Source organism: Saccostrea echinata, unplaced genomic scaffold, assembly GCF_033153115.1.
Source record: "Saccostrea echinata isolate AGI-Se365-2 ecotype Australia unplaced genomic scaffold, CSIRO_AGI_Sech_v1 ptg000030l, whole genome shotgun sequence".
NCBI lineage: Eukaryota > Metazoa > Mollusca > Bivalvia > Ostreida > Ostreidae > Saccostrea > Saccostrea echinata.
The window spans coordinates 20,420,407-20,440,186 of record NW_026889779.1 but is presented as its reverse complement, the minus strand read 5'-3'; the positions used below and the strand labels follow the sequence as shown (position 1 = coordinate 20,440,186).

The 19,780-nt window shown below is 34.0% G+C and overlaps 2 protein-coding genes across 2 annotated transcripts; both read left to right on the top strand.

The window, feature by feature from the left end:
• Nucleotides 1–7,401: 7,401 nt before the first annotated feature.
• Nucleotides 7,402–8,452, top strand: LOC133196928 (GTPase IMAP family member 9-like). The gene is made up of 2 exons (XM_061332773.1): nucleotides 7,402–7,464; nucleotides 7,582–8,452. Exons 1-2 carry the CDS (start codon nucleotides 7,445–7,447, stop codon nucleotides 8,450–8,452), a joined length of 891 nt encoding a protein of 296 aa, XP_061188757.1. The 5' UTR covers nucleotides 7,402–7,444.
• Nucleotides 8,453–9,222: 770 nt separating this feature from the next.
• LOC133196523 (uncharacterized) lies at nucleotides 9,223–13,856 on the top strand. The gene is made up of 7 exons (XM_061332398.1): nucleotides 9,223–9,301; nucleotides 9,417–9,499; nucleotides 10,223–10,325; nucleotides 10,490–10,522; nucleotides 11,609–11,696; nucleotides 12,617–12,654; nucleotides 12,984–13,856. The coding sequence occupies exons 1-7, from the start codon at nucleotides 9,241–9,243 to the stop codon at nucleotides 13,682–13,684; spliced, it is 1,107 nt and encodes a 368-aa protein (XP_061188382.1). The 5' UTR covers nucleotides 9,223–9,240; the 3' UTR covers nucleotides 13,685–13,856.
• The last annotated feature ends 5,924 nt before the right edge of the window (nucleotides 13,857–19,780 follow it).

Sequence of the window (19,780 nt, the reverse complement as noted above, 5' to 3'; positions counted from 1 at the left end):
TATTATTGTTTCTTTGTAATAAGTTAACGCCTATTATAAAACTTGTAGCAAATCGATTACATAATTCTATACAGCTTTAGTAAAAATCCTGCCAAATTTTGAGGCATATTACTTCACGTTACCTCGAAACTGTTTACATACACACCCTAGTAATGTACTGGGACGGAAACGCATGACGTCATGGGCATAAAGGTCATTGTCCACTTCTAAATATATACTATGTAGAAATACATGTATATAATTTTATATTTTTCATGCTCTTTACATAAATATTTTTTCGCTGTTAATGATACCTATTTATAATCGATATGGTTATTAATATAAAAAAAATCATTTTATCATATTCTTAATTTTTGGACTCTTGAAAACACAAAAATTGAACTGTGACAAATCAATGTTAGAATTTAATCATCACATGCAAATACATGAATTTCAATTTCAGTACTCTGTGACAGATTAAAATTTGAGGTACACCGAACCAACCATAGTATACATATCTATAATCTATAGTATTTTCAGGCCTGTAGGGGGCAATTTCGGGGAAAGTGGCACCACGACCGAGCAGAAGAATTTCCTGGACAGAAAATATCATCAGACAATATTAATGAGGTGACATGTTGGTTCTCAATTGCGTGGTATATACTGGGAAACTTATAGGAGGAGGGGGTCCCTTGATTTCTGCGGACCTGATTATGTATATAAGCAAGTGTTTGAATAGCATGGGAAAATTAATTTGGTGCTTACAGCATTTTCTATGCTTAAGAGGTTATAGGTTTATGCCATTTAGATGTTTGTATGCATCATCAAAAAGTTGAAATGAAACGTGAATATGTAGTAAAATATAAACATGTAAGAAATCTAACGATTTGATATTTTGGATAGGCAGATGGTATTGGTCAGGAGAACGGTAAAAAATGTAAACGAAAGAATTAACAGAAACTAAGAAGTGTGAGCTCTATTGAAGTACATTAGCTTGCTTTCGTCACCTATTCGCTACCCCGTGGTGTTAAGTGAGTTGTTTGTTTGACTCGATCTCCTCTTTTCCTCCGTCGCCGACTAGCCCACTCTCCCATTGCCTTTATTACGTTGTCTTTGATAAAGAAAATTTATTTGTCGAGTTCAAAGAAGGACGTAAATTAGCAGTTTCTTCAGTATATTAATGCGAGTGTTTTTGGGTGCTTTCAGTAAATTGCTGAGACATGATAAAGAAGTATTAATTACTCACAATATCGGAGTTGTTTTTCGAACTTTATCTTAGTAAACATAATGCGCAAGTCCTAACTTGCCCTTTAAACATCCGCTTATTTTCACGAAACGCCAAGAAAATGTTTGGAACTTTTACTTTATGAAAGTTTTCTTTGTAACGTTTTAGAATTTACTTAATTTTTGTGTTTTCGTTCGGTAACAAGTGATCAAATGTCAAGTATTTGACGTAAGTAATAAAAATTCTGTATGCAAAGTTTCTTTTCGATATGGATGTACAAAACAGCTGTAAGCGACATTAATGTGCGCTTTGTCATTTTTGCTAGCCACTTAAATTCTCAAAAATCGGGGGGAAATACATGAACATTTAGTTCGTTCGGGGAGGTCTGCTAGAGGTCCCATGAGATAATTTGCTGTATTTGCATGACTATATCATATTTAAGTATAATAGCTTATAATTCATTTATGATTGCGAACGTTTAAAGCTTGCATTTAAATTAAAATGCGAAATGGCGCTAAGCAGTGGCGTAACACTGTGATATAATTTTCTGCAAACTTTTTTTTTGTTACAATCACATTCGTATTGGATATATTCATTCCACAATTTCTCCTTTTAATTTAGTTCCCGAATGAAGTAACTGACTTACTGTATAGTACTTAAAAGTCAATAAATCACAGAATTACTTTTGGCTTTTACCTACTTTTCAATTTGTAATTTTCAATAAATAGAATCATGTACTTTTGACAATCAAAATTTACATTAAATTAAAAAACAGTTTGTTGAACACGAATTGCTATCCTAAAGATTATTACACAAAGTAATTGCGTTAAATACGTTTTACTGTTTCTCCCAAGAATTATCTTGAAGGCAAACTGAAGAGAGAAAGAAAAAGAGATGTCATATTATCTTTTTCATTTCATAGAACAATATCTATTATGGGATATTTGCACCCAGCGTATAAATCACTTACATGTATATTGCCATAAATGCGCTTTGATTATAACGTTCTGTTGAAAAGTGTGAGATATAGCATCAACCAAGTCATATCAGCTAACTACAGGTTTCAACGAAAGTAATTCTCGTTTGCTATCATGGCTGACCTTTTTCTTTTATTGAAAACTGAATTCATCCATTAAAGTCATATATGGCGTATTTTCTGATAAGTTCAGGTAACCAAAATTAAAAAGATCTTTCTATTTGTTTAATTACTTTATATAAATTACACAATTTAAATCAATCGCGTTTCAAAGATATTAAAAATTTAAAAACAATAACCGATTTATTTACCGACTCCGCATTTAAATGAATGACACATTTAAAGCCAATTTAACGATGGAAAAACTCAAAATCGGTGAAAATTTTAATTTGAACGTGAATAACATATATCATGTATGTTTACACTCAATATCGTATCATTATTTTTCAAGTTCAGATATGCCATATATAACTTTAACCACTACAAAAAGGCAAGCATTAACATCTACAAGAAGACAATCATTTCAGTATTAACCGCTACAAGAAAGCAAGCATTAACCGCTACAAGAAAAAAATCATTTAAGTAATTACCGCTACAAAAAGGCAACCATTAACCGCTACAAGAAGACAATAATTTAAGTATTAACCGCTACAAGAAGGCAATCATAAACCGCTACAGGAAGACAAGCATTTAAGTAATTAAGTCTACAAAAAAACAGGCATTTAAGTAATAACGTCTACAGGAAAACAAGTACTTAAGTAATAATGTCTATAAGAAGACAATCACTTATGTGATAATGTCTACAAGAAGACAAGAATTTTAGCACTAGTAATAATGTCTACAAGAATGCAAGCATTTAAGTAATAAAGTCTGTAAGAAGACAGGCATTTAAGTAACAACATCTACTAGAAGACAAGCATTGAAGTCATATCGTCTACAAAAAGACAAGAAGTTAAATAATAAAGCCTACAAGAAGACAACCATTTAAGTAATAAAGCCTACAATAAGACAAGTACTTAAGTAATAACGTCTACAAGAAGACAGGCATTTAAGTAATAACGTCTACAAGAAGACAAGCATTTAAGTAACAACGTCTACTAGAAGACAGGCATTTAAGTAATAAAGTCTACAAGAAGACAAGCATTTAAGTAATAAAGTTTACAAGAAGGAAAGCATTTAAGTAATAATGTCTACAAGGAGACAAGCATCTAAGTAATTAAGTTTACAAGAAGGCTAACAATTAGTAACAACGTATACAAGAAGGCAAGTATTAAGTATTAACTGGTACAAGAAGACAGGCATTTACTTGTAAGTATTTGCTTCCACAAAAAGGCAAGCAAGCATGAAATATGGAGATAACGAGCAGTGATCAAGCTCAAAAATCCATTGAATCAATACAAATCGGGAGCAGAACAAACAGGAACCTCTAAAAAATCATCAGAGGTGGGATCAGGTGCCATGGAGAAGTAACCATCCCCTGTCGATCAGTCATACCAGCCGTGTGCTCCTTGTCATGATCTGGTAAACGGAAAAAGACAATTCAGTGTGTAAATAATTGCTTAACGATCAGTTTGAAAAAAAAGTCAGTCACCATTCGACTAAATGATAAATTGTATTTGTTGACAAGGCATTGTATTGACCATAGAACTTGCGAAATGTTGACTTCAAACGAGGCTGTTGATATCCTTGTTTCATGAACTTGTTTTTCAATAGTTTGTCTCGTTCTTGAAATTGTTCGAACTAGAGCATGCTTTTGCATATCGAATCAACTGGGAGACATAAACTCTATATTTAAGTATTAACCTCCACAAGAAGACAAGCATTAACCGCTACAAGAAGACAGCCATTTAAGGATTAACCACAACAAGAAGGCAAGTATTTAAGTAATAACGTCTACAAGAAGACAAACATGTAAGTGTTGCTCTACAAGAAGAGTCGCCCGCGGAGTAAGGAGTTGATACTTACCTCGCTTGTTCGAATCCCACTGTGGGACGTGGTGACCGGTCCTTCGGATGAGACCGTATAAACCGAGGTCCAGTGTCGCAATAGGTGCTGGTACGATAAAGATCCCTCATTGCTCAATGGCCCTGAGTGCCGACCATAAGTCAAAATTTGCAGCTCTCCACCGGCAAGTGATGGCATCTCAATATGAGTGAAAAATTCTCGAAAAGGACGTTAAACAACAAACAATCTACAAGAAGACGCCATCAACATCGGTAGAGCGCTCGCTCCGTGATCGGAAGGTCGTGTGCTCGAATCACGACCGCGACTGACCTAAGTCGATGAAAAGTTGGTAGCAACTGTTTCTTTGCCAAGCGGAACTTTGAAATGAAAGTTCGGATTAGACCTTAAAAACCGAGGCCCAGTGTTACGGTAGGCGTTGGCACGATAAAGAACCCTCACTGCTCAATGGCCCTCAGTGCCGGGTAAAGGTCAAAATTTAAAGCCCTTCACCGGTATATAGTGACGTCTCTATTGAGTAAAGAATTCTCGAACGGGACGTAAAACAACATACAATCAATCTACAAGAAGACAAACATTTAAGTATTTACCACCACAAGAAGGCAAGTATTTAAGTAATAAAGTTTACAAGAAGACAAGCATTTAATTAATATTAACGTCTAGATGAAGGCAATCAATTAAAAATTTACTCTACAAGAATGCAAACATCCAGGTATGAACCACTACAAGATCAAAGCAATCCAAGCAAGCGGGTGAACTTTAATGCTTTTGAAAAAGAGTCAGTCTAGCAATCAAATTTGATTTATTCTCAAAAAGTTGTTTTATCAATATACGGTATTTTAAGTTAAATCTCAAAGTTCCTTTCTGTTAATTGGTAGGAGGAAAGATTCATCGAGATCATCTGTCCAAAGATATCAAAGATATAGCGGCAAATATACCTTCTACCCGTTTGTCCATCTGACTTATATACATATATGTGTATTCAGTTAAAGTATACATGTCTGATGATAATATATATCTCAGGTGAGTTAACAAAGAGAATAATATACTACAGTACTATAATACATTATGTACTAATTAGGACTTTACTGGAGGGACAAATAGTATATTTTTGTTTATAAATGAAAATGTCATTCATTTTACAATATTTTAAGCTTTTGTCACAGCATTGTTAGGCAGCAATACCCTACAGTCCAAACTATGTGTGAAAATATCCCACATTTTATTGAAAACATGCTTAATTTAGCGGTTATCATATTTTAGCGCCTTTGCCGCAGCTTCTTGTATGCCAATTTAAGTAAACGCTACATATGATTCTTTAAAATACATTTAGAAGCTATATACTCAAAAGATTATTTCAGTTGATGGGGATGATTTCACTACTCAATTGTTGAGGAAATTGCGCTAAATTTACAGTAACTGCTTTCGTACTGGCATGTGTTTAAATCATATAAATTTAGCTAATTTGATATTACACACTTGTAAACATGATTGCTTTTTTCTCTTTCATGCATGATAATTCCTTTTTGTTTGTAAAAGAAGTTTGGCATACAAAACGTGCGAAATGCCTGTGGTTCGAAAAATGAGGAAGTAAAAATGAAATCTCAATTATAACAAACTTTTCCTCAATATTTATAAGATATAAATAATAAAAATTAGATAAATTTATGTATAATTTGTGGGAAAAAAAATTGCCACAGTTTGCAATAATTTGACAAGTATTAAAACAATTTGTCTATGAAATAGCATGCACACACCACAGAAGGCAAAAATGGTCATAAAAATGGTATAATACAATTTTACCATATAAGTAGACCATCACTCCATTGTTTTAAACGTATATCTTCAAAGTATGCAGAAAAAATATACATTTTTTGCTTAACAAAAACATGGAGCACGGACCCACTCTACCTTAAAAATACATTTTTATAAAACAATATTCATATATTTCCGAGAAATATTTGAAGTCCGGTTATTCAAGGGAAATATCACAAAACAAGATTTAAATGCCGATTAAAATTGTTGTGGGTAACGTGTCAGTCTTTTAGAAAAAAAAATTACTCAAGATTCTTATGGTTTGGGTTCAATTCTCAAAAAAAAAAAAAAAAAAAAAAAAAAAAAAAAAAAAAAAATCCTTAAGTTTACTTTTACCAGAGAATGATTTTTGCCGAGAAAATATTCCACAGAAGAAAAATATTGTTTGTCTTAATTTCATATCTGTCAATAATAAGAACTTGCTCTAAAGACCGAGTTCACAAACTGAATTAGATTTAAATACATTTGAAACTATAGGCGTCTCGCACCCTTGTTCGCCCATCTTTGTAATTTTTACTTAAAATACGTCATTTCAAACTACTGAATGTAGAGCGTTGATTTTTTTTTCATTTGCTTCCTATGATCAAAACTGTACAGCAAAAATATAGTTCCACTCGGATGTATTTTTACAGATTAGTATGACACCTGGAAGCTTTTGATGTAGCAAGAAATTCTCTTTGTTGTTGGTTTGAATTTTCTTGACTTGAGAAGTGCCAAATTGCCTAAAAAGTTTACTTTTTTCTTCATTAATTGCAGTTATTTTTCTTTTCTTTAAGAACGTATAAAGTAAATTGATGCAAATGTTTATTATTATTTGTTTTAGAACAAGGGGAACAAAACATCCGGGATAGCATCGTAAAATTTTGTCATTAGAATTTTCAATATCAGGTGTATTTTGGCAATTATTTCTCTTTTCTCTGCTATATCACTTTGTAACAGTTTTGAACGCGTTTTTACCCTTGTAATTTCATCAACATTGCTTGAAATTAGTAGAGCTATTTAACAAAGTTACATGTAAAACAACGAGAAAAAGAAAAAAGAGAGTAAAATATGGGTCATTTTTTTCTTGGGAAGATAAACAAGATTTTAAATTAAAATTGTGATTTTTTTAGTTGCATGCATCGTATCATTCTTGGTTTCTTTATAGTTGATAAAAAAGAGATTTTTCAGAGTGTCACATAAAATGAAGAATAGTTGAAGTTCGCCATAGATCACAGAGAGACGTCCCGGATATGACGTCAATGTAACGCTTAATTGAGAGTAGCAGACCGTACCCTAATTTAATCTTCGCAATGTGAAAGTTGATTCCATTTAAAAAGTAATGATTTCTATTAATCTCGACAGCTGGTTTGTTTTAAAAGGCTTTAACTTTGTATTTTGTGAACATGGCTGAATGCATATTTTCAATAATGAGTTTTGTCAGTTTAATTTGTGGATAAAAATCATATGCAAGTTAAAAACAACCCAAGGTTGAGAGTTTCCCTTTAATGGCTGCCTCATTTGTAAGGTAAACACTCAAAGAAAACTGATATTTTTTTTTATTTATAAACAATTATATAAAATGTAATAATAATTCCTTTTTTTTAAATTAAATAAAAATGAAAGAAAACTTTTTCTACTGTAGAGAAGAATTGAATTTAGTCCTAGTGGGATTTGCGGGAGGTGGTAAGACCAGTACAGCTAATACTATCCTAGGAAAAAAAGAATTTGTAGTATCGCCCACTTCAAAGGTGGCCAGTGCCCAGGGTCATCGGATAGGCATTGACTTCAACCTCATAGACACACCCGGTCTCCTGACCACAAAGGATATTGAGCATCTACATCAAAATATCACAACTCGGGATGGAATTAAGATATGTTTTCTAGTAGTCATCAAACTAAAACGTTTTACCGATGAAGAGAGTTTTGCCCTCAGTGAAATGTTACGGAGAAATCCTACTATGCTTAAAAGAACTGTGGTCGTCTTCACGAACCTGGGAGAAATTGAGGACAAAGACACAGTAGTTGATAGAGCCATTGACCGCTTTTTGAAAAGAAACTATACACTACTTTCTTTTCTGAAAAGGTACAATCTCTCATATGTGGGACTTGAGAACAAATTTGCGAGCGAAAACGACAAAGAAAAAAGAGTAAAAGTCATTTTAGAGGCGGTGAAAAAGTACGCAAATGTCTTGGAAGACAATGGTAAGACCAGTATTAAACAAGACAGTCGTCCAAAAGCTGATCACAAAGTCCTCAACACAGAGAGATCTGAGGAAGGAGAAGATTCTGTAAAAAGAAAGGGGCTCTATGAGGAAAATGAAAGTCATCATAGTGATATGTCAATTGATGATCACGTGGCCAGAATTGTCCAGCAGAAACTGGACATCATGTTACCGATGTTGAAGAAGGAGATTAAAGAGGAAATTGAAAACCACCTTCGCAAGGAGATACGAGAAGAAATACTTCCCTCCGTTAGAGATGAAATTAAAAATGAATTTTACAAAAATGTTTAACCAAAAAGTAATTTGGATTTTTGAATTAAAAACCTTAATACATTGCAATGTAAATGATTATCTGGACGATTATGTTGGAGGTCAAATAGTAGATCATATTCAGTGTAAAACAATTAAATGCAACGACTGTGGCAATGAGTCACATCTTACATGTATGTTGATGAACTGCTCATCATCATCTGAGTACCAATTAAAAACACCTCTTCCTCCTAAAAATGTACATATATGTAGTTAAAAGGTTAACTTTGCTTTCCCTGTGGATTGCAAGGGGGAAAATGCGTTAAAATTGTGTCATTCCATGAAATTAAGGGAAAAAAGGACAAAAATTTGTGATATCTATTACTATTTATTTATATCGATGTTCCCAGATGTTCATATCCAAAAATAGAGATGTTTGATTATTTGTTCATTGTAATATGTTATGCAATGTGGACGACAAGTCAGTTGTTTATCAGAGATAAAGAAAATTACGTGTTAAATTTGAAAATTACCAAACAGATTAAAACAAAGCTATTGCATGACTTCCTATCATTGAAGTGAAAATATATGATATTTCCTAACTTTCTAGGTACCTATATATTTACCCAAAATAATTTTTCATTCTTGTTTCAATAAGTGTGAATATTTGCTCTTGCCACAATAAGGTATTTAATCAGATTCCCATAATATTACAAAGAGATATTAATACTGATATTCTTAATAAACGGAAGTCGTCGTCCGGTGATGACGCGTAACCACTATAATACAATCGGTATATCGTGTCCCCCCAGTGACTGTAAATCGAGACGATGAAAGCGCACCTGCCGTTATTGGCTGCAGTAGCCTTCGGACATACTTCTGAAATTAAAGGTAGGCAAAGGTAATAGTGCTTTTAATACTGGAAATATGAGAATCGATAAACTGTTCACTTTTTCTATCCAAGATTTTTTTTTTTTTTTTTTTTTTTTTTTTTTTTTTGCTGCAGGACAGACTTCGGACGACGAAGATTCGCTGAACGATGGGTCAGGATCTGGCTGCTTTCAGATTCCCACTGACCGAATTTGTAACGTAAGGGACACATTGCTCATTGAAAAATCAAAAAGTACAAATTTAGTGCATAACACTACAGGTCGGTACAAAATCTATTGATTAACTATTTATCCAAATCAAAGATTCTTGAAACATGACTGCTTTTAAAACTTATTACTTTTGTTTGAGGTAACTGTACCCCCTCGAGACATGGGTTACTATGACGGCTTCACAATATGCTGAATTATTTACCAACCATTATCTTGTTCACCAGAACTGACATCTATTATAATACCTGTATTATTTGAAGGAATAATTGTTTGGTCACATATTAAATGTTGTATAGACTGAAAACTTTTTAAAAATATATATATAAAAATTAATGCTCTGAAAAAAATCCATTTTGAATCACATTTTTTTCTCGTGCTGTTATTTAAAGAACCGTAACTCCAAGAAAGTGGGAATTTTGTACTTTTGAAAAAATGCATCTGTAAGAAAAAAACATGTGCTTAAATAGCAATTAAGCTGTTTAGAATAACTACACTTAAGTAAAATTATATAGTCGATTCAAAGTTAAATAGCTAAATCAAGAGATTGTTTCTGACCCATTTAACGTTAATTTTTCATTTCGCCAAACCGTTTGAAATGAAATCCGTGTGATTCACGCTTTACAAAGCTAACAATAGCTTCATAAATTATAATATGGCACTTATTTTAATAGATTTTCTATTTATCTATAGTTCTTTATTTTGAATTTTACAGTGTAACACGCTTCTAACTTGTCTTCAAACATGTGATGACCTAACGTGTAATCAGGTCCTAACTCCCTGCTTAGGAGATGATTCATTTAACGGAAACTGTGGAAGTAGGTACTTGGTGTATTAGTAAGAAAATACTTGGACGGATTAAAAGATACTTTTGTATTTGTACCATATTATTCACTAGCAATGCAGATTAAAGTAAGATAAACAAAACATGTTGAAGATAGAAAAGAAAAAGTATTTTGTTGTATCCGGTTTTTCTTTCTAGGTCAATCAAACTCCCTAGACAGACCCCAAAATGGTATGTACCGTACATATTCATAGCAATATCCAAAGCCTTTTATATGTTCCCTGTGAGTCTAGGACTTTGGAGGTGCCTTTGTGTGTCGAATCTCATTTAGCCTGTTAGCTTGTCGTCCGTCTGTTAATTTTCCGCTTTCCCCTCTTTTTATTTTAGACCTCTCTAGAACTATTGAGACAATTTTAACTAAACTTTGCATAAAACATCTTTTCAAAGAATTTACCCTGCTCCTTTGAAAGAAGAAAATAAAAAAAAAACTAAAATTATAAAGGTATGATCATTTTTAAAAAAAATCAATACCCACTGGGCTTGAAGAGACACAATTTATTTGCAAGTTTTATCATACATGTACAAATTTGGAATGAACAGGTTGGATGGAGGTAAATGCAAAATTTACGACACGATGACGGGGTAAAAAATTTCAAAACCCATTGGGCTTGAAAAAAAAATTATATATGCACGTTTTATCATGTTAAAAATTTTGAATTTACTCTTCCCTCTTTTTATTTTAGACCTGTTTAGAACTATAGAGGCAATTTCAACTAAACTTTACACAAAACATCTTTAATTTCAAAGAATGTATCTTGCTCCTTTGAAAGGGGACAATAAAAAAATAAAATTATAAAGGTATGATCATTTTAAAAAAATTCAAGACCCACTGGGCTTGGAGAAGTAATGTGAAGGAATCCTCATGCATGTATCCCCCATGTGGTATAAATTAAGAATCATTTAAATCGTATTCATAAATGGGGGGAGGGGGTGTCGAGGTTTTACATTTGTTTATCTGGGGGAAAAATCTTCAAAAAATAAAGCCACACTTAGTCAAAAGGATATAAAAGCGTACCTTTATCGTAGAAACAAATACATGTACTGAGTATGTTCAAATCTTGTAAGGTGTATGCTGTCGTTGGGCTGGGCTTGTGACTCACCTGGAAGGGGGGGGGGGGGGGGTGTCACATGGCAATATTTTAGACAAGGTTGAACTTTTAATCATGGATCCGAAAATATACCAGTCCATGAGTTATAATTTTTATAATATCATAAGTGTACCTGTTTATGCATTCTGGCATTTGCAACTGATTTCAGCTTCCAACACAGACATGACATTGTGGATAACTGGTGGTATTTTGTCTATTATTCTTTTGTCAGCGGCTGTCATTATGATTGCATTGAGGTATGTGTACAGTGAACATTACTCATTTCAAATAATTACAACTATTAATAAAATTTGCGTCTCCTCCGAAATAATTGGCAACTATCTTAATTTCTGTTTCTAAAATACTAATCAGGTAGGAAACCATCAGTTGGGACAATTACGTATAGCAGTTACATCTTGTAGCAATGACATATAGCAGTTACATATTGTAGCAATTACATATAGCAGTAACATATTATAGCACTAACCTTTAGCCGTTACATTTTGTACCAATAACAATACAGTAGTTACATATTGTAGCACAAGCATATAGCAGTTACATCTTGATGCACTAAAATTCAGCAGTTACATATTGTAGCAATTACATATAGCAGTTACAAGTTGTAGCAATTACATATAGCAGTTACATATTGTAGCAGTTAGGTATTGTAGCAATAACATATAGAAGTTACATATTTTAGCAATTACAAATAGCCATTACATATTGAGCAATAACATGTAGCAGTTACAAAGTGTAGCAATTGCATATAGCAGTTACAAGTTGTAACATAATTACGTATTGTAGCAGTTACATATAGCAGTTACATGTATAAAGTTACATATTTTAGCAATTACAAATAGCCATTACATATTGAGCAATAACATGTAGCAGTTACAAAGTGTATCAATTACATATAGCAGTTACAAGTTGTAACAATTTCATAATTACGCATTGTAGCAATTACATATAGCAGTTACATGAATAAAGTTACTAACTGTACTTTTCCGTTAATGGAGTGATGACTTATAAACACTTAAATTCATGAATTTTACAACTCCATTATACATAATGCACATACTTTTTACATTTTTTAATGAATAAAGCATAAATATTTAAATGTAAGAAAATTGATAGCGAATAATACTGGCACATTTAATTATCAATTTTATTTTTTCAGGAAGAGAAAATGTTGTTGCACGAGAAAAAATCAACAAGGTATTAACAGCACTCTATAAAAATTCATAATCTGTTAACTTTTGGCTCAATGTTTCAAATTTGAACATAAATTATATGCAAATGTAAAGTTTAATCCAGAGTTGAGATCTTCAGAATTGACACTATGATCTAGTCTAAATGACTTTTGTTCAGGGTCATGACATATCGTCAACACTTAAGCTACATATAATCTTCTACAGTTATTCCTTTACAAAACATAATATAAGATATAATACACCAGAATAATATCAGATATAATACACCATGTCTATAGAGAGACGAACACACATACCCTTTCCTTATTAATACATAAGTTCAATTTTATACAGCTATGGGATCTGGGCCACAGGTTGTCTCATATCAACCACATCTTCAAGATCCGGAACAAGACCATCATTATGCCAGGATTCCAATTAACAGTGTAGGGATTTATGTGCAGGAAAAGGAAAATAGCGGCTTTTATTCCAAAGTAAATGAGGAAATCAGTCCAAGTGTGACGTCATTTTCAAGTCCAAAATATGAACTTAGTCAGAATATTGCAACTGAAAATGATTACCAAACAATGCCAGAAATAAGGGAAACGCATGAGCAAAAGTCAGACGGACGGTCAATTGGTTTGACCAGCCCCAAAGACTCACTAGAGTTAAAGAAGGAAAATAAAACAATTCACTACACAAACCAGAGTTATCAGCTCATTAAAGATACCGTCCCTTCCGGCAATTACCAGGAAATGAATGGAGGAAAAGCACCAGAAAACCCTGACCACTGCTCTCACTATCAGCCAATGGACGCTACTGACCGTTACTGGGCGATGTCCAATCCAAATGGTACTACTGCAGAAGAGGAATATACTGTGATGGGCGAATCAAATAACGGCAACTGTGGGAAAGATGCGACACAAAGCAATTTATATGGCAATGAAATTGGGATGCAAGAGGTTAATGCTTATGTTAACGAATCAGTAGGAAGAGCGAGGGATACCACAGAAATTACCAATGATGACGAAGTGTACGAGAAAATGTCATACTAGAACTGTAGGTGAACATCCCCAATTAAATTCATGAACATAGCACAAATATGTACCATTTCTAGAGTACTTTTACTCCTTTAAAGTTGTTGAAAACTTTTTTGAACGGAGAAAAAAAAAATGACACGATGTGACAGGTCTTTGGTTTTAAAAGATACTCTTTCATTTTTCAAAATATTAAAAAAAAAAAGTATTATCAGTCTTTTGGTTGAAACAATTCATTAAAATGACTTGAATGGCTCTACTTATATATGTAAATTGAATGCGAAATCAAGGCTGTTTTGTGATTATACCCCCACCTTCTAAAGAAAGTTCGAGTATATTGTTACCCTGGTTCGTCCTTCCAACACACTATCTTTTAAATTCCTCAAACTCCTTTAACACAATTCTTCTTTTGGAATATGGTACGTGATGTCCTGTAGATGTGAAAAATGGTTTTGAAATTTTCATTTTCCACCCTAGGAACCAATTAGAAGTCAAAAAACAAACAATGTTTTCTGGTTCCAAGAACCACAAAGGAGAATGATACTTATGCTGGGGCATTACTGTCTTATGACAACATCTAGTTTCTCTTATTTAGTACATTACCTATAAACGTGTACAAGTCTGAGATACTAATGCACTATGTCTTAAGTCAAATATCCATTACTTTTTCATCAATATCAAACGATAGTTTTTGTTTATAACCTTTTGTTTGATTTAGCGTTTATTTCTATAGGGCCAAGATTAGACTAGAATAATGAATTCTTGTCAGGTACATATATTTAAAATCCATCATTATGGACTGTATTTCACACAGAGTAATAGTGCGTTGACGAACTATTGACGAACACAACGTTTGACTTTGTGTATTATTTCAATAATACTTCCAAAGTCATTCTAAATGACAATCTTCAATCTACAATCTAATCTCGGTCAAAAACTCCTTCAGTATCCATGTTCTGTTTGACTGAAACCGGAATCCCCTTTTTCTTTTCTTGAACTAAGTTGAAGAACTGAATGATCATATTTTTATCCTGAATATAGGCCAGGAGAAAATGTAACAAAGAATAATACATGTAGTAATAAGAGACCCATGGGTTTTCATTGTCAAAAGAGTATCATGTGATTATTGACCACTTTGGCTCCTCTTGGAGGAACTCTGGACTCATTTAACAGAACTTCTTCATCGGTATGGGCATGGTATAATCATGTCCATGCATCTTGTCTCTTACAAGTTGGTGAGTAAAGAAGATAAAATGTACATATTTTAAAATACGACCAACAGCCCACCTTGGGTCTAACCTGTGGATCTGAGAGACAAAGGCTGAAATGCTGTCGAGTCGGCGTTAAGAAATAAACAATCAATCGATTGAAATTGGTTCCAGAGAAGAAGCAAAATTTTATTAAAAGTTTACAACCGCGACAGACATAATGCATGAAGATGGGCGTAAACAGAGAACAAAAGGTCACCTGAAAACCTCGCATGACAAAATAATTATATTCTTATTCGTTTCAATTCAAACAAACACAAATAATTTAGAAAGTAAATAATAGGACGTATATAGACACGAAGCGCTCTCGCAAGTGCATTTAATTATTATTACAAAATATACAATTTTAACTTTTCTTCGTTGAAATCTTAAATCTACAAAGACAAAAAACACAATTATATATTAAGAGGGCGGAAGGCCGGAAAAACGTCTGTCTGCACTGAGGGAGAAAGCCTTCGAATGGCGTAAATTTTTACATACAGTAAAGTGTGCATGCTTTATCAGAATACTTATAGAACAGGTATTCTATAAATACATTAGCCAATCAGATCGGTAGTCAGTCTACATAACAAACACTGGATAAACACGTGTTCGATTGAAACACATGTTCTGATAACTTCAATAAATACATAATAAACATTTTATACAAACTACAGTTTATTTCATTATTTTTAATTAAGACAAAAGTGTAAGAAATGAATCTAAAAATTAAAAAAAACAAGAGGCCCAAGGGCCTTAACGGTCACCTGAGTATAATACAACAATTTAGAGGATCCATAGAGTATAAAATGAACTGAAAGGTGAAGCTTTGTTGCCCAAAAGCAAGAAAAATAGGGTGATCAGGATCAACAAAATAATTAATCTAGTATTCACTGATAGTTTATGAATTAGGTTCTAATCTGTTCCCCATTTATCACTATCACTATACAGTGTGTTAAAAACCTATCAGTGCTTCTGTACTATTTTAATTTCTTGTTCAAATCTCTTACATTGATTGGCCTCTCTTGGTCTTTGATGAACATTTAATAAGACAAGTTATTTTTGTTCCATTTTTATTTATCTATTACTTACAAGTCTATCTGATCATTAAAACTATGAAAATACTTTTTGTATTATACAATAAAAATTCTTGCTTAATTCTCTTTTTCTATTAACCTTTGGAAGTACATTGTTTACAGTGATTAATTATCAAAAGTAAATGGCAAAGGGGAATAACTCCTCTCAGTAGAATACAAATTAATAGAGCCCTGGCCAGGACTAGAACACTTGAACAAATGGTCCAGATGTTCAAAATCTGGTAAAAATACCCTTCCTTATTATAACTTTTAATCTTTTTGCCTCTGATATGCCCAAGTGCAGAGAAAATTTTTAAAGAAATAATGCATTTTTACTTCAGATTCACAATATTATCAATAGAACCCCCCCCCCCCCCCCCCAAGAAACACTAGAGTCTCTCACCCTGGGACCAGAAGTTTGCTCATCATAAGTAATCACTTTGTTTATCTGCTTAACATTAAGGAGCAGACGGGATTATTTAATAGAATTAATGCATTTCACTATATTATCAAGAGCCCCACCCTTACACCAGCACATCTGACCCGGGTCATGCAATTCACTACTCTGGAAGAAGCACTCTTGCTCATCATAACTATATACTTAGCTTCTTTGCTTTTTAACCAGAAGCAGAAAAGAATATTTTCAAAGAAATTTTGCTTTTTCACTATATAATCAATAGAGCCCCCCCCCCCAAACCTTTTCACTAGAACCCTTGACCCTGGGGCCATGAAATTCACAATTTTGGAAGAGGCATCCTTGTGTATCATAACAACGTATTTAGTTTGTTTAAATAGTACCCAGGGGCAGAGAAGAAGATTTTCTAAGAAAAAATTCACCTTCACTATAGGATCTATAATAGCCCCACCCTAGAACCAGAACCCCTGTCCTTGGGGCCATGAATTTCACAATTTTGGAAGAGGCATCATTGCTTATCATAACAATGTACTTATGAAAATCACTATTTTGGATGAGTCACCCTTCCTAATATCATAACTATGTATTTAATTTGTTTCAATAATACCCAGGAGAAGAGAAGAAGATTTTCAAAGAAATAATGCACATTCACTATATGATCTGTATAGCCCCACCCTAGCACCAGAACCCCTAACCCTCCAGGGGCCATGAATTTCACAATTTTGGTAGAGTCACCCTCGCTTATCATAACTATGTATTTGATTTGTTTCAATAATACCCAGGAGTAGAGAAGAAGATTTTCAAAGAAATAATGCACATTCACTATATGATCTATATAGCCCCGCCCTAGCAACAGAACCCCTGACCCTGATGCCATGAATTTCACAATTTTGGTAGAGTCACTCTTGCTTATCATAACTATGTATTTAATTTGTTTCAAAAATACCCAGGAGTAGAGAAGAAGATTTTCAAAGAAATAATGCACTTTCACTATATGATCTATATAACCCCGCCCTAGCACCAGAACCCCTGACCCTGGGGCCATGAATTTCACAATTTTGGTAGAGTCACTCTTGCTTATCATAACTATGTATTCAATTTGTTTCAATAATACCCAGGAGTAGAGAAGAAGATTTTCAAAGAAATAATGCACTTTCACTATATGATCTATATAGCCCCCCCCCAGCACCAGAACCCCTGACCCTGGGGCCATGAATTTCACAATTTTGGTAGAGTCACTCTTGCTTATCATAACTATGTATTTAATTTGTTTCAAAAATACCCAGGAGTAGAGAAGTCGATTTTCAAAGAAATAATGCACTTTCACTATATGATCTGTATAGCCCCTCCCTATCACCAGAACCCCTGACCCTGGGGCTATGAATTTCACAATTTTGGTAGAGTCACCCTTGCTTATCATAACTATGTATTCAATTTGTTTCAATAATACCCAGGAGTAGAGAAGAAGATTTTCAAAGAAACAATGCACTTTCACTATATGATCTGTATAGCCCCACCCTAGCACCAGCACCCCTGTCCCTGGGGCCATGAATTTCACAATTTTGGTAGAGTCACCCTTACTTATCATAACTATGTATTCAATAATACCCAGGAGTAGAGAAGAAGATTTTCAAAGAAATAATGCACTTTCACTATATGATCTATATACCCCCCCCCCCCCCTCAGCACCAGAACCCCTGACCCTGGGGCCATGAATTTCACAATTTCGGTAGAGTCACTCTTGCTTAACATAATTATGTATTTAATTTGTTTAAATAATACCAAGGAGTAGAGAAGAAGATTTTCAAAGAAATAATGCACTTTCACTATATGATCTATATAGCCCCCCCCCCCTCCCCACCTAGCAACAGAACCCCTGACCCTGGGGCTATGAATTTCACAATTTTGGTAGAGTCACTCTTGCTTATCATAACTATGTATTTAATTTGTTTCTATAATACCCAGGAGTAGAGAAGAAGATTTTCAAAGAAATAATGCACTTTCACTTTATGATCTATATAGCCCCCCCCCCTCCCCACCTAGCACCAGAACCCCTGACCCTGGGGCTATGAATTTCACAATTTTGGTAGAGTCACTCTTGCTTATCATAACTATGTATTTAATTTGTTTCTATAATACCCAGGAGTAGAGAAGAAGATTTTCAAAGAAATAATGCACTTTCACTATATGATCTATATAACCCCACCCTAGCAACAGAACCCCTGACCCTGGGGCCATGAATTTCACAATTTTGGTAGAGTCACTCTTGCTTATCATAACTATGTATTCAATTTGTTTCAATAATACCCAGGTGTAGAGAAGAAGATTTTCAAAGAAATAATGCACTTTCACTATATGATCTATATAGCCCCCCCCCAGCACCAGAACCCCTGACCCTGGGGCCATGAATTTCACAATTTTGGTAGAGTCACTCTTGCTTATCATAACTATGTATTTAATTTGTTTCAAAAATACCCAGGAGTAGAGAAGTCGATTTTCAAAGAAATAATGCACTTTCACTATATGATCTGTATAGCCCCTCCCTATCACCAGAACCCCTGACCCTGGGGCTATGAATTTCACAATTTTGGTAGAGTCACCCTTGCTTATCATAACTATGTATTCAATTTGTTTCAATAATACCCAGGAGTAGAGAAGAAGATTTTCAAAGAAACAATGCACTTTCACTATATGATCTGTATAGCCCCACCCTAGCACCAGCACCCCTGTCCCTGGGGCCATGAATTTCACAATTTTGGTAGAGTCACCCTTACTTATCATAACTATGTATTCAATAATACCCAGGAGTAGAGAAGAAGATTTTCAAAGAAATAATGCACTTTCACTATATGATCTATATACCCCCCCCCCCCCTCAGCACCAGAACCCCTGACCCTGGGGCCATGAATTTCACAATTTCGGTAGAGTCACTCTTGCTTAACATAATTATGTATTTAATTTGTTTAAATAATACCAAGGAGTAGAGAAGAAGATTTTCAAAGAAATAATGCACTTTCACTATATGATCTATATAGCCCCCCCCCCCCTCCCCACCTAGCAACAGAACCCCTGACCCTGGGGCTATGAATTTCACAATTTTGGTAGAGTCACTCTTGCTTATCATAACTATGTATTTAATTTGTTTCTATAATACCCAGGAGTAGAGAAGAAGATTTTCAAAGAAATAATGCACTTTCACTTTATGATCTATATAGCCCCCCCCCCTCCCCACCTAGCACCAGAACCCCTGACCCTGGGGCTATGAATTTCACAATTTTGGTAGAGTCACTCTTGCTTATCATAACTATGTATTTAATTTGTTTCTATAATACCCAGGAGTAGAGAAGAAGATTTTCAAAGAAATAATGCACTTTCA